Consider the following 14,002-nt stretch of genomic DNA (forward strand, 5'->3'; position numbering starts at 1 on the left):
AATAAAATAATTGTGAGTGCAGCGAGTGTCGTCTTTTCTTGTGTGTCTTTCTTCACTGTGTCCGTGTCAGTGCGCTGCTTCACCAGCAAGGTATGATGATTAATCACCAACTAGCCCAACTTTCCACATTACGGAAAAGAGTAAATTCAAAATGAAATGAGCATATCTTTGGTTATCACGCACAATGAATGGAAAGAAAACTTGGCTATGTGTAATGTATTTGTGGACCGGAAATAATTGCAGAGAGAAGAATCAAGAGTTCGTGGAATGCCTGAGTGCTGATATTAAGGGTTTCGGGAATGGTGCTGAACTCATCCAATTAGGTGACACGATCGCCCGCATACAAGATCTACGTGGCTAAACCGACAACAGCAGGAAGTCAATGCTAGATCTTTGAGCAACATAACCTCATTATCGTGAATAAAGGGCCTAAGTGTGATGGGCAGACCACGTGGGAAGTGGTAACTGGCAATCGACTATTGTTTACTGTCTCATGACAGAAGGAACTTATAAGTTGAGAGAAATGGTCATTGACAAGGAAGGGTATAGCAACATAGGGAGTGACCATAAACGCATCATTTTGAAAATGGGATATGTAATTGGGAAAGAGAGCATGGAGTCAAGAATGGTCAGTCCGAATTTGAATGCAGAACAAATAACAAAAATATTCACAAGAGTGGAGAAAGAACTTGGCAAATTGCCACCCAAAGAGTGGGAATATATTGAGCTTCTAAGTGTCATTATGACAGAAATACGGAGAGAGAAGCAACATGCCCATCAGACAGAAAAAAAAATCAAAATGCTGGTGAAACAGGGAGATATGAGAAGTGATTACCGAATGACAGAAAGCATACCGAGAGTACAGGCAGGCAAAAAAAGTGCAGTTGCCACAGAGTGAAGTAGCCAAAAAAATGGGACATATACCGGGAGAAAAAATCTATGGTTCTAATACTGGTTCAAGCAAAGCTAAAAGGTGAAAGTGAACGTTGGCTGTCAGAAATACGCGAGAAAAAGAAGGCAGCACCTCAAATATTTTGGAACCACATAAACTTATTAGGCAGGAAGTCTGGAACAATAGTACAACATATCCTTGACAAAGATGGAAACAAACAGAAAGGGGACACGGCATTAAATTATATCTGAAAAAATAACAGGCAAATCATTTCAAGGCAGTGGCGAGGTGATTTCTGAGAGGAAAACAAAAAAAAAAAAACGAGAACCAGATTGGAAATGAGCTGGTGCTGACAAATTTCAACTGGAAGAAAGGCGAAGACAAGGTTCCCGTTAGGCTGATTAATGAACCACGACTAAAAAGGTACGGCAGCTCTGTTAAGCAGTAGAAAAAAGTTTAAAATATAGATGAATACCACACAGTTGGCAACAAAGTAGAATGAATTTAATTTATAAAGGCAAGGGAGATAAAGATAGAATTCACTCATATAGACCACCGACCATTACATCGGTAATATACAGTTCAGCAATACAGGCGATTAAATTAAAACTGCAAGCATGGGCAGAACATAATGAGATATTAGGAGAGCTTCAGAATGGCTTCAATATCGATAGACACCTGAACAATAACTGATTTGTTCTTACTTATTGCATTGAAATATCCAGAGAAGAAAGGAGTCCTTTACATGAGGCTTTTTTAGACATTCCTGGAGCGTATATGAAAACATAAACCGCAACACATTGTTATGGAGCAACCAAGAGTGGCACCAGTCAGAGGAAGACAATTTGACATGTATAGGTGGAATTGGTCTCGACAGCCATCTTGTTTATGCATCGTTGTCTCTCTTGTACATATTGTAAATACATCTTTGTATGTGACTTCTGCAACATAAAAATTGGTGAGAAAAACAACTGGCAAGAAAACACTGCCCAACGGCAGAATTTCGATCGCTATATTTGACATGCGGTGAATAAAATACCGTTATATATGTTTGTTTTTTTTCTCATAGCCCTAATGCATAAGTTGATACTGTGAAGTCGACTCATCGTTATATATATTGGTACATGTGGTATCGTTTTAAGTGGACTGCACTATGCAAAAAGCGAGGTGCAAGAGCAGACATTAGCGACAACAAACTCCAGGACAGCCGCATTGGCAGATGGAACTGGGCATGCGTTTATTGGCTGCACTGTTAGCACAATGCACTGAGGCCTGCTCACCCAGTAGTCGGCGAGTGCTACATAGCTTCCAGGAATTAAATGCTTCCCCAGAGAAGCCATTCATGAATACCCGTGATCCACGAAATGCACAACCGACGCACATTCAACATGGGCGCAAGTACACAAATCAACCAGTGAAAGCCCTGGCACCGTTCCAAAACGTTTCTCGTGGCGTGCAGCATGGGGCAGCACAGGAACATGAAAAAGGCATGGATTGAGATCAAACATATCAACTCCAATTTTATTGAAGTAAGCTAATAAGACCGTAGCTGAAACAAAGTTCAATATTTAAACTGTTAAAACATGAAAGATAAAGTGTTGGGCCACGAGTATGGCTGCAGTGTAAGTCATAGTTACATGTGAAATGCTTTACTGGAGTGTTTGCACGTCATGTGACCTGTTAAAATGTACAAGAAGAGACAGTTGTTACTCTCTCTTCTTGCACATTTGCACAGAGATAGTTGTCTGAAAAATTTTTGCCAAGTATTTAAAATTTCAAGACTCTTGGACGGGACAGTTTTCTTTCCTATTGCAGAGCTTCTCTTTTTTCTTTCGCTTTTTATCTTCTTTTTTTAATAGAACCCATGTGGGTTTCCTGTGTGGTTTCCAGTTTCATCTAACTCGGTTGGTTATCTACCAGGTGAACATAGCTGATCAGTGGTCGATTAGTGATGGTGTTCAGCTCTCTCTGGTGGTTATAACTGGCTACGAATATGAATGGTACACTAACCAGTGAAATTACTGTGATTGTGACACAGGAAGAATATATCACAAGACAGCAGCTACAAGGCATGAAAGGTTGTGGTTGTGGCTCCCTTTTTTTCCAACAACAGTGTACTTAAGCTACGGTCATACGACAAAAGTGCATAACAATAGAACAGTATTTATTCACTTTCTAACTTTTCATGCGTTTCTCTCCACTGTGAAGTCTTTAGCAACATGAGGCTGGGTCTTTGCACTTGCAATGACTAGCATGGTGCCATTTCTTGCACATGAGATACTGATCAAATTAGGTTCAAAAACAAGATCACAAGCCTCTAAGCAAGGCCCTGCACAAATGTGTTCAGCAAAGACAGTCTCACTAAAACACTAAAAGGTTAAAACTGAAACAGGAGTTCCTCCCACATTGTGGGCATTTGTGAGGAATCACAATGGCTTACGAGTATGTGAAAAGCACTTCAACAGGCTGCTTGAAAAGTGATGGCGATGCCGGACCATGTTGGTCAGCAACAAATGATGGCCACTTCGTGATGGTGTTTCCACAGAATTGCCACATACACAGGTCAGCGATGTCAGGTGGATGCCACTGGTGTGGACACCAGCGAGCCTTCACGTCACAGCCTTGTGCAGCCAGTGCGATGACTTTGACCATGGCATTCAATATTGTGTGCTTCAATCCATATTCCTGTGCATCAGCACCATGCAATGTGCTCAAGCCGAAATGCATTTAGCAGCATTACTGCACTTGAAGTCTTACACACCACAATAATGTGTTATCAACATTCAAATGAACAGGACGGCTAAGAAGTCTCTACACATTTCCAAAATGTTGGGGAACATATTCTGCAGCAAGAAGGTAGGGAAAAAGCACACCACAATTAAATGTGCAGATGCAACTTGATGGTTTATGTGCTTTCTAGGGCAAGGAGGCACTGTTCCCCTCGACATTTTTGGTGAGAACAGAATTGTTGCAGGAAAGCCCAGAGAGATGTGACATGTTACCGCTCTCCTCAGCAGTACTGCACCCTTGTGGCTATGTTAGCCACCAAGGGCTTTGCAATGATCTTCTGCTTGTATCCTTTGCTGCTAGGCCGACATGCACATAGGTCTGCAGTTGCAGTGTTTGACACTGTGTGAACAGTAACTCCAATGACAGCCACCACTGCTCTGCCTTGCATTATTATCAGCACCTGCATTCTTGCAAGAAAATAACAGGTTTTATGAGCACACATTTGAACATTTAGAGTTAAAACATTGCACAAAATTCATTATGGTACGAGTGTTACCCCAGCAGATAGACAGACACGGTGTCACTTCAGCAGCCGTCAACTTGATGGCTGGGTGCCTCACATAGAAAATAAAAAAATGTTTGCAGGTATGCTGTTGCCGTGGCTCTCTTGTTGACGTTGATAAAAGTTGGTCAAAGATCAGCATTTCTTGAATGGCATCAGAACACTCCCATCATGATGGAATGCCTGCAGCTCTTGCTGTTGCTATGACTATCCTGTTAAAAATAAAATATGATGGCACCGGTGCAACCCATCTTTGGCAGGGGACAGCACCTCGCCAATGACATCACATAAACACGCTGCCATTATGACACAGTACATGCAGCTCAAGATATGGCTACGACTGTTCCCATTGAGCCAGTCAAATATGCTTGTAGACGTCTCTTTAATGACATCAATACTCCTTTACTCTTGCCTTTTTCAGACTTAACAGGGCCAAGGCTTACGTTGGTATTACTCTATATTAGACATGTGATGCCCAGGTAACAATGACAGTGCCTTCATTGCAAGCGAACAAGTGACTATGAAGCACTGTCTCTGTGTATCTGTTTTTTGCTACGTCCTCGTTCAGTCGCGCTTATACACTCTATCACGGATTTTAACCAACTAGCCTGCCAACATGTTTTGACCATGTAAGTGTGTGCACACACTTTAATTTAACCTAGGCATGTCATTTTTGTGAGTTGTATAACAGAATACACTTCTTATGCACATGAGTGGCTGCCAGCTGGAATCTTAGTATAGGGTTGAATAAAGTGATAAACTTAATTAGGAAGAGTCAACACAAATCCATCTGATTATCAGTTCACAGCTATGAGTGCTTTTTTTTGGAAGACATCCACCCCAACTGGTACTATGTAGAACTTCATGCGTGCCAAGTAGACCTTGCATGTAGACCTTACATCAAATACTGATATAGTCTGAACAGAAAGGCATGCTACTTACAAGTCAAATAATGCCCACCAATGTAAAAAATATATGGGCGGTGACATAGGTAGGTAGTTAGCGTGTCTCTCGTGTCAATGCCAAAGGCAATGGGCTATTCTTGTACCTAATCATTTAAGTTGTGCTTATGTCCCCTGAATTTTTACTGAAAGCTCTTCCATGATACTAACATAGAACATTTCCTGCACAGGTAAAGAAAATAGAAATCACTACATTTTAATTAACTATCTAGCTGCATGCAGAACTATTACATAAAGGTCTGTGTGACATCATAATGTAGTCACAATAGCAGCAGTAATTCTGATCCTGATGTGTGGCACAAGAAAAATTAAAACTGAAGAGAGAAAGTGTCCAAAGCCTGCTTGGTGCTCTGAAATGCTGCCCACCTACACTATTCTTGCCAACACTGCAGCCATTTCAGTCAGCTGTCGTACAAAGCATCAGTGCAGCAGTCAAGCATTGCTTCCACCATTATGCATCATGTACTATGGAGAAAGCTTGAAGCGATATGCAAACACTTAAAACTTTCATGTGAAAGTGTGCACCAGTTACAGTTGAACCTCAATACAATGATCGTGGATATAACAACTTATCGAATATAATAAAGTAAGCTTAAAATATTTTTTCCCACTGTCATTGTGTAATGAATACGGTTGACTTATGTTAATTCTACCCTGAAGGGATGGGATACGGAAAAAAAAGAAAGGCAGAGCACGCTGCTGCTTCATTTAGCAGTATTTGCCGATTCTAACATGCTCCTGAATCAAACGTGTGCCCACTTTAAATGTGCCCAAAGCAGAAAACTAATGCAAAAAGGACATTAAAGCTGCTAAGCTATGTAGAAATCTAACGCACACCTGATTCCTTTAGTAAAACAAAAGGGGCAAGGGTATAATGTGCATTGCACAATGGCGACTACTTTCATAGCTTTGTTTTAGTACATGTGGGTTATGCGGTAAAGCATACGAATGCCACTACGGCAGTTTGGTTTTGTATGCGATTGCACCTTGCAAGCAATTATTAGCCAAATTTTTTTTTGAAGAAAAAGAAGAAGAAAAGGTGCCCATTAAGATTGGGTAAATATATAATCAGGCATTGGGGGGGGGGGGGGGGGTGAGCTATGCTTATTGCTTGAAGATCTTCCCAGGACAAAAAATTAAATTAAATTATGGGGTTTTACGTACCACAACCACTTTCTGATTATGAGGCACGCCGTAGAAGAGGACTCCAGAAATTTCGAACACCTGGGGATCTTTAACGTGCACCTAAATCTAAGTACACGGGTGTGTTCGCATTTCGCGTCCATTGAAATGCGGCCGCCATGGCCGGGATTCGATCCCGCGACCTTGTGCTCAGCAGCCTAACACCATAGTCGCTGAGCAACCACGGCGGGTCTTCCTAGGACAGGTCAAAAATAGGTGTTTATGGCAGAAGATGACGTGTGTTCGACACATTCACTGTCCCCTAAGCTAAGACAAATACTGCCACGAAAGGGGTCGCTATTGGGGTCAACATAGGGGTCAGGCTTGTGCATGCCGACTGGTCAAGTTTGAATTATCTGGCAAAGGCCAATATTAGGATTGAAATAACGAAAATTTGGGGCTTATAGGAATGCATGGGCACTGGCTGCGAATGTTGGTTGGGATCAAATTAATAAAAAAATCAAATGAACAGCAGTGGAAATAACGGAAGCCAATTGTATATGCTTATACCAAAGGTATTTTTGTGTTAGATGCCACTTTGTTATAATGGGGTTCGACTGTACTGTGAAGTGATGATCGCTCAAACTGAACAATTGCACAAACTGTGAAGGCATTCAGTAAGCTCTGCAGTGCCTGCACACATTGTTACAGATGCTCTCATGACGGTCCAGAACAAAACATGTTTCAATCTAACCTTGTGAAGGCTGTAGTGTGCAAGACAGAGTGCAAAGCCAGGAGACAGTGGTGACAATGCCAATCGAATGAGGTGACAGGCACGAGTAATTACTACTTGGCAGGTGCTTCAGTCTTCCGAAAACGCTCGATTGCAGTGTTCGTGTGACCAGTGCGGGACCCACCACTAAAGTAAGTGGAGCTGTTAAATCAAGTTTGTTCCAGTAACATAAGTCTTCCTTACCAGTCTTGCATTAAAAGTTTATTGGAATGTGCAAATATAGCACTTCTTAGACCAGGTTGAATATAAATTGAATAAAGATGACACGAAATCAATTATGAATTGGATAAGGCACTGAAACATAAATACATATCTGCCAACCTGTTAACGTTAAAAATTTTAACAAAGGTGTGGCTATGCCGGGCGGGGGGGAGGAGCACGCATTTTCTAAAGGTTTGCTCTGAGCATGCACCTTTTGTGGGATACATATGCACCACTTTATTAAATGGGAAGATAGGAACAGCAGAGACTGAAAAGAAACGCAATGTATTTAGAAGATAACCGTGATGTTTCCAGAGACATTGCATTTGCCGATTTTGCCACCTTCAGGAATGCATTTGAATAAACTTGCTTGAGAGCTGGCAGCACACCTTTGAGATCAGGCGGCATGCACCACTCGATCTCAGAGACCATAAAGAAGGCACAGGTATTATCACAATTTATTTCTCTGTATGCACATTTTGCAATCTGTGCTGTCCCATCCAACGACACCTTTAAAATGTTTTGGCAAACAGAATCTATTTTTCATATCATAGAATGGGCTCATATTTGAACACATTATAAAAAATTTGAGCGTTGGCAGGTATGTAAATAGCCATGAAATAATTTTCCAATGGTTTCTGAGCATGATGCAAATCTTTTGTACATCTTCACAATCACACTAGCTAAGTCCAATTTGGTGGTCCACTGATCCTCCATGTGGCAAAGGAACAATGGCTACTTGTTTCAAATCCATTTGTCAATCACCCACATGTTAGCATAGATTATTCCAGAACTATATGAAAATAACATTTTCGACTTAGAATATCAGGAATTTGGCATTCAACATTTTCGAATGTTCACACACCCTTAAAGAAACCTTTCTCAAAAACAGCACTAAGATGGCAATAGAGGGCATGCCTTGGCAGACCTTCTGTTGAGCTCAGTGCAGGGCAGCTGGGACGTGCAGCGGGTACACCTGAAGTACACATCCAATGCCTCGTGCCTGCCCTTGGTGGAAGAGCAGGCGGCTGCCTGGCCGCAGGCACTCAGGCTGTCGCACAAACTTGAACAGAAGCACCCCCCGGTCAGTGACCCCAAGGCTCGCACTGCTTCCCCCACGCACACCCACCACTACAGCAGCCTGCTGCACATTGCCTGCATAGACAGATGACAATTACTGTGAGCACTCAGAGACAGAGTTGTCACAAACGCTGCCACATGCAGACTGGCGTGTGAAATAATGGCTGTCCCAGTCCCTCATCACAGCTGGCATGGTAAAAAGCCGTGCTGCTCCATGCCATGCCTTCACCAAAGTGCCATGAGGCTTTTCACTTGTGCTAGTGCCTGGGCAGCATTATGGCCAACAATAAACAATGTATAGACCTGTTGCAAATTTGCCTCCAAAAGGGGGTACTGGTACTAGTACTACCAAATGTGATACCAAATGTGCTGATACCAAATGTACCTGATGTGCTCATCATCTGCTACTGCTCAGCTTGGTAATCACATTTTGTTCGGTGATTCACATTTATCCATAACGTGGAAAACATACCTGGCTAGCATTAGACGTAGAGATATCAAATACGTCAAGGCACACTTCTTTACAGCAGCGATTTCGGTGGAAAATAAGACAACTGTAGCAATGTACAAGAAGCCAATTTCAAGCAACACCATAAGCTAAAACTAATTAGGGAGCACATTTGTGGCAATAAAGAAGTCCGCTTGCATGCATGCTTTATTAGGGTTTTACACCATTGCAATGCAACAAGTTTTGTTATCATCATCAGCAGCATTCACTGAAACAGTTGACGGCAGTGCCAGGGTCACAAGAGAACTTCACCACGCCCCTTTGCTTGCAAGCAAACGAAAACATGATAGGGCACACAGTGCACTTTCCTCTCTGTTGCTTTTCACTTTCCACTTCTCTTCAAGTGGAAAGGCTGTAAAATGTTCGCCTACAATATACCTGTGCATCATCAGGCTTTTTGTTTCCACAGTTACAGAGCAAGAGTGAAAGTGGCAGTCAATGGTTTCCACTATGAAAACCTCATGATCAAATGAAGGAAGGACGTGCCATTTACATGGGGCCCTGCTCAAACTGCTGCATTTTCCCACCTGATCAACATTCTCACCACACCACCTATACTGGCCCACTTTGACCCATCCTCTCCTACAGAGGTGCGTACCAATGCCAGTGGTCACGGTATCAGCGCTGTCTTGGCCCAGCACCAGCAGGGTCAGGTGCTGGGTATGCCCTGCTAGCTTTCCTCACTGAAGGATCCTATCGGTCGGGTAGTGGGCTCTGCGGCTGCAAGAATATTCCTATGCAGTAGTGTACAAGTCGGGCCGATTACATTAAAACGCAGACTGTTTATCACGCTATCCAGTAGACAAACCACCCACCGACCCTGACCCCGATGCCGACGCTTGCGTTTTCTCCGTTTCTCAGCTGCTACACGTTGCAGACGAGCAACGCCATGATGCCACCTTGTGCACCATCAGTGATGGCTTGGAATCTTCACTTTCTGATTCGTCTCTTCACCTGTGTGTTCTCCTGGATGGTGTATTATACCGCTGCAATGTACACCCCAATGGTCCTGCCCTACTCCTCGTCATTCCTAAGCACCTCCTGTCAGCTGTTCTCCAAGAACTTCACAATTTACCAATCGCAGGTCACCTTGGCGTCTCCCGCACCTACGACCGGATTCACCGATGCTTTTTTTAGTCAGGCTTTGCCCACTCCGTCCGGAAATATGCTGCGGCGTGTGAGAAATGCCAGTGCTGAAAAACACCATCGACGCTTCCTGCCAGGTGCCTTCAACCGCTCGATATTCCTTTGGAGCCGTTCTTTCGCGTTGGCTTGGACTTACTTGGCCTTTTCCCTTTATCCACATCTGGAAACAAGTGGGTCGCTGTGGCGACAGATTACGCCACGTGCTATGCCATCACCAGAGTGCTTCCAACAAGCTGCGCCACAGATGTCGTTGATTTTCTTTTATGCGACATAATTTTGCAGCATGATGCTCCACACCAACTGCTCACTGACCGTGGTCGAACATTTCTTTGTAACGTCTTCGCCGACATCCTGCAGTCCTGCTCAACCAAGCACAAGCTGACTACGTCTTAACATCCACAGACTAATGGTCTCACGGAGCGTCTGAATCGCACCCTAACAGACATGCTTGCAAAGTATGTCTCATCCGACTATACTGATTGGGACTTCGCACTACCCTATGTCACTTTTGCATATAATACTTCGTGTCACGACACTGCCAGTTATTCCCTGTTCTTTCTGTTGTTTGGCCGAGAACCCACATTGCCATTGGACGCATCCCTTCCATCCGCCGCAGAAGAGACCAGCGAGTACGCACTTGACGCCGTCACCAGGGCAGCCCAAGCACGCGAAATTGCCTGCGCTCGCATCCTGACCTCGCAAGAGAAGCAACAGCGTTAGTATGATAGCCAACACAGAGACGTCCGCTTTTCGCCTGGATCTCTGGTACTCCTGTGATCCCCGATTCGTCACATTGGCCTATCAGAAAAACTCCTGTCTCGGTATACAGGCCCATATAGAGTGCTGCGTGCTGTGACTCCAGTTACGTACGAAATCGCCCCAGTCAGTACCAGTGCCTCATCTGCCCTGAATTTCACTGACGTTGTGCATGTCGCAAGCCTCAAACCATATTACTCTCCTATTATCACCGATATTTAGACACACCGAGGCGGTGCTTCTGCTGCCGGGGATAATGATACATGCATATTGCGTGTTTCTTGTGGACGATGCACGCGGGCACCCTGACGAAGACGAACGTTCTCTGGCTCTCGAGCTGTCGGCTGAACTGGCCAGCACTGCAGATATCCTTTGTAAATAGTCTCCAGTTCTTAATCCTTCGTTTGTGTAACAATATGATTAATAAAAAAATTTATTGTTAAGGTGTTTATTTGATCAGACTAGGAGCAGCGCAGCGGCAACAGTCTAGGCAGAGCACAGACTCCGAGCGCGAACAGCATTCACGAGCAAAATTGTCCAGAACGACGACCCACTAGAAAGTGCTGGAGGGGATGACCCACTATATTGTTCCAATCCTTCCCTGCACCTTAAGCTTTTTTTATCTTGCTGCAACAAATTACTAATCAAGAGGCTCTTTTAAGAATCTGTGTAATCATTACTGTTTACAATGTGAAGTGTAGACAAGAGTAGTAGAGAGAATGCCCTGGGTTTGCTTCTATCTACTTTTTCATATTACTTGTACTCCTTGCTTTAGAAAAGTTCTTTTGCTATGTTTTATTGTCGCTATACTTTTATTATAATGAGTTTTCATATACCGCATAAGCAACATTTCACTTATATTCTGGCGTATTATGTGCCAAAATCACAATATTTTTATGAGACCACCTGGATATTATGACCACCTGGAGTTCTTAAATGTGCACCTAAATCTAAATACACAAGTGTTTTTGCTCCCATCGAAATGCGGCTGCTGTGGCAACGAATTGAAGCCGTGTCATAGAGCTTAGCAGCATAACAGCTTAACTGCTATGCTACCACCGTGGGTAAAGCAACATTTCAATACACGTACACATCCAAATTTTCAGTCTAATCGCCCGCTACAAAGGCCAAGGCACCAATAATGATCATCATCATCAACAAGTTTCCCCTAGCGTGCTTGGGCCATGCCTGGTCATGCACACACAGGCCCTGGCTAAGCTTAGTAATAAACACCCAGGCCCAGGCTGGGCCCGGGCTGGGTCAGGCTTCATAAAGTGGGCCCCGGCCAGGCCTGGGCCAAAATATCAGGCCCGTGCAGTGCTATAATACTATATATGTAGCCGTGCGTGCGAAAACAAAAGTCAGTTGACAGTTAATCAATGTCCTTGTCTATCTTCCTTTATCCTATGTTTCAGTTCAGCTGTTCAAACTAGCCTTAGCCATGATTCAAGTAGCTTGGTTGAAAACGAGTCTGATAGCAGGCATTTCCGAAGGGAGATTAAGTTTGTTCCACACATTCACTGCCCCATAAGTGCTACCAAGACAGATGCTGCCATTACTGGGGTCAGGCCACGGAGTAAGACATATAGAAGGTGAAACTCCCGTCAGCGCGAGCGAGCGCGGGTGACCAGATAAAGTCACAATTGTTGTATGCGCCGACGGGGCCATATACAGTGGCGGCGCCATGCAGCGCGTCGTAGAAGCCGCAGCGAAAAAAAAAAAAAAATGCAGCGCCTGGGCAGGCGGCTCTGGCCACTCCGGCGCGCTCTCAATGGCGGTAATTTCTTTCCAGGCCGCTAGGCGCCGCCAGCACGATAATGGCTCCGCGGGCTTGTGACCTTTTCTGGTCGCCGCAAACAGCGGAGTTTCCACTCCTAAATATGTCTTGCTCCTTGGGTCAGGCACATGCGTGCTGACCAGCCAGGTTCAAATTATATGGCAAAGTTTCATTTCAGGATCAACATAATGACAGTTGCCCATAGAAATGTATGGGCAACAGCTAGGACCTTTGATCGGGATCGAATTAACTGAAAAATTGAATTAACCAGAGCTGAATTAATGGAAGTGTACTGTAGTGCTCTCCCAAAGCCTGTTCGTGCACCCAACAGCAACTGTGATTAGCGACGTGGAGGCCCATTGATGTGAAGCTAAATAGGGGCTAAGAGCATAAAAACAGTTGGGAGCCAGACAGATGAACAGTGGCAACTGACCAGCCTGCACCAATGCCTGGAATCCCACTGCCAGGCGTCCCGGGTGGCTGAGCACACGCACGCGTGCTCGGAATAGGCGCGTAGCTGTGGGGCGCACATCTGCCGGGCTGCAGAGCACCGTGCCTCGGCGAAGCAGGGCTCCTGCGCTGGGTGCCAGTGCCAGGGTGGCACTTTCCCCAGCACGCACCAGGCGGCAAGGTACCCGGTGTCGCTGCACTGACACTACCTGCACAGCGCAGTCATACCCATCTCAAGCAATAAGAGGGGCTCTGTGAACTCAGCCTTGCAATTGAGCGTATCAATGGTGTTTATCTGTTGCATCAAGGCCAAATGCCATTTATGTACCAATTCTGGTTCTATGTAGTATCTTTTAACATATACTGAAGTCAAAAATTTGAAACTCAAAGTGTGGCTGAACCCTCAGACAACGGCAAAAAAATGCACAAGCCTGCTCTTAGCCCTTCCACCATCTCAAAAGAATGTTGACCAGCAAGCTGAAGGTATCAACAAATTTTCAAGACACAGCTATGCCTGGAAGGGAATGAGGGTGACGATGTTGGCTTGTTGGTTGATCATCATAGAAGGGCATGTAGTGTAGCTCAGAAGAAACAAGGACAGAAGAGACGGAGCATAGACACAAGCACTTGTGTCTTTTTGTCTCCTTGTTCTTAATGCGGTACACTAGATGCCATTCCTGGCAGGGAAACTACAGCATTGCAGGAACACTGACCCGCACAGGATGGAAGCTGCCATCATGGCTGGGCCCTGCCAGCAGCCGATCATTTTCGCGCAGTACACCTCGCGTCAGCAGGCCACCCACAACGGGACCAACGTCAGGCACTTGGAAGGTCTCGTCAATCTGCACAGCCACCGCTGTCAATTACCAACAAGCCGTAAGTGTTTTACAACAAGTGGAGCAATGTCAACTTGAGCCTTGCTTCAATACTCAATGATTAGACTATCAGTCATAACCCTACTATAATTCTTAATTGAAGTGGTTTAAGGCAAGCTGGTACGTCTCGATTTCAGAAATGTAGTGC

At 44.4% G+C, this 14,002-nt stretch overlaps 1 protein-coding gene across 5 annotated transcripts in view; it reads right to left on the bottom strand.

The window, feature by feature from the left end:
• Positions 1–3,039: 3,039 nt before the first annotated feature.
• The window catches only part of LOC142559761 (GTP-binding protein 2), a 110,613-nt gene continuing 99,650 nt past the window's right edge, over positions 3,040–14,002 (bottom strand). For 2 of the 5 annotated variants that reach the window (XM_075671389.1, XM_075671384.1), the window contains exons 9-12: positions 13,693–13,821; positions 12,963–13,188; positions 8,191–8,417; positions 3,040–4,089 (exon numbers count right to left, since the gene is read on the bottom strand). In XM_075671389.1, coding sequence (XP_075527504.1) covers positions 8,203–8,417; positions 12,963–13,188; positions 13,693–13,821 — 570 coding nt within the window. In that variant the 3' untranslated portion in view covers positions 3,040–4,089; positions 8,191–8,202. Of the gene's footprint in view, positions 4,090–8,180; positions 8,418–12,962; positions 13,189–13,692; positions 13,822–14,002 lie in introns of all 5 variants that reach the window. The other 3 variants (XM_075671387.1, XM_075671388.1, XM_075671385.1) reach the window with 3 other exon arrangements.

Source organism: Dermacentor variabilis, chromosome 10, assembly GCF_050947875.1.
Source record: "Dermacentor variabilis isolate Ectoservices chromosome 10, ASM5094787v1, whole genome shotgun sequence".
NCBI lineage: Eukaryota > Metazoa > Arthropoda > Arachnida > Ixodida > Ixodidae > Dermacentor > Dermacentor variabilis.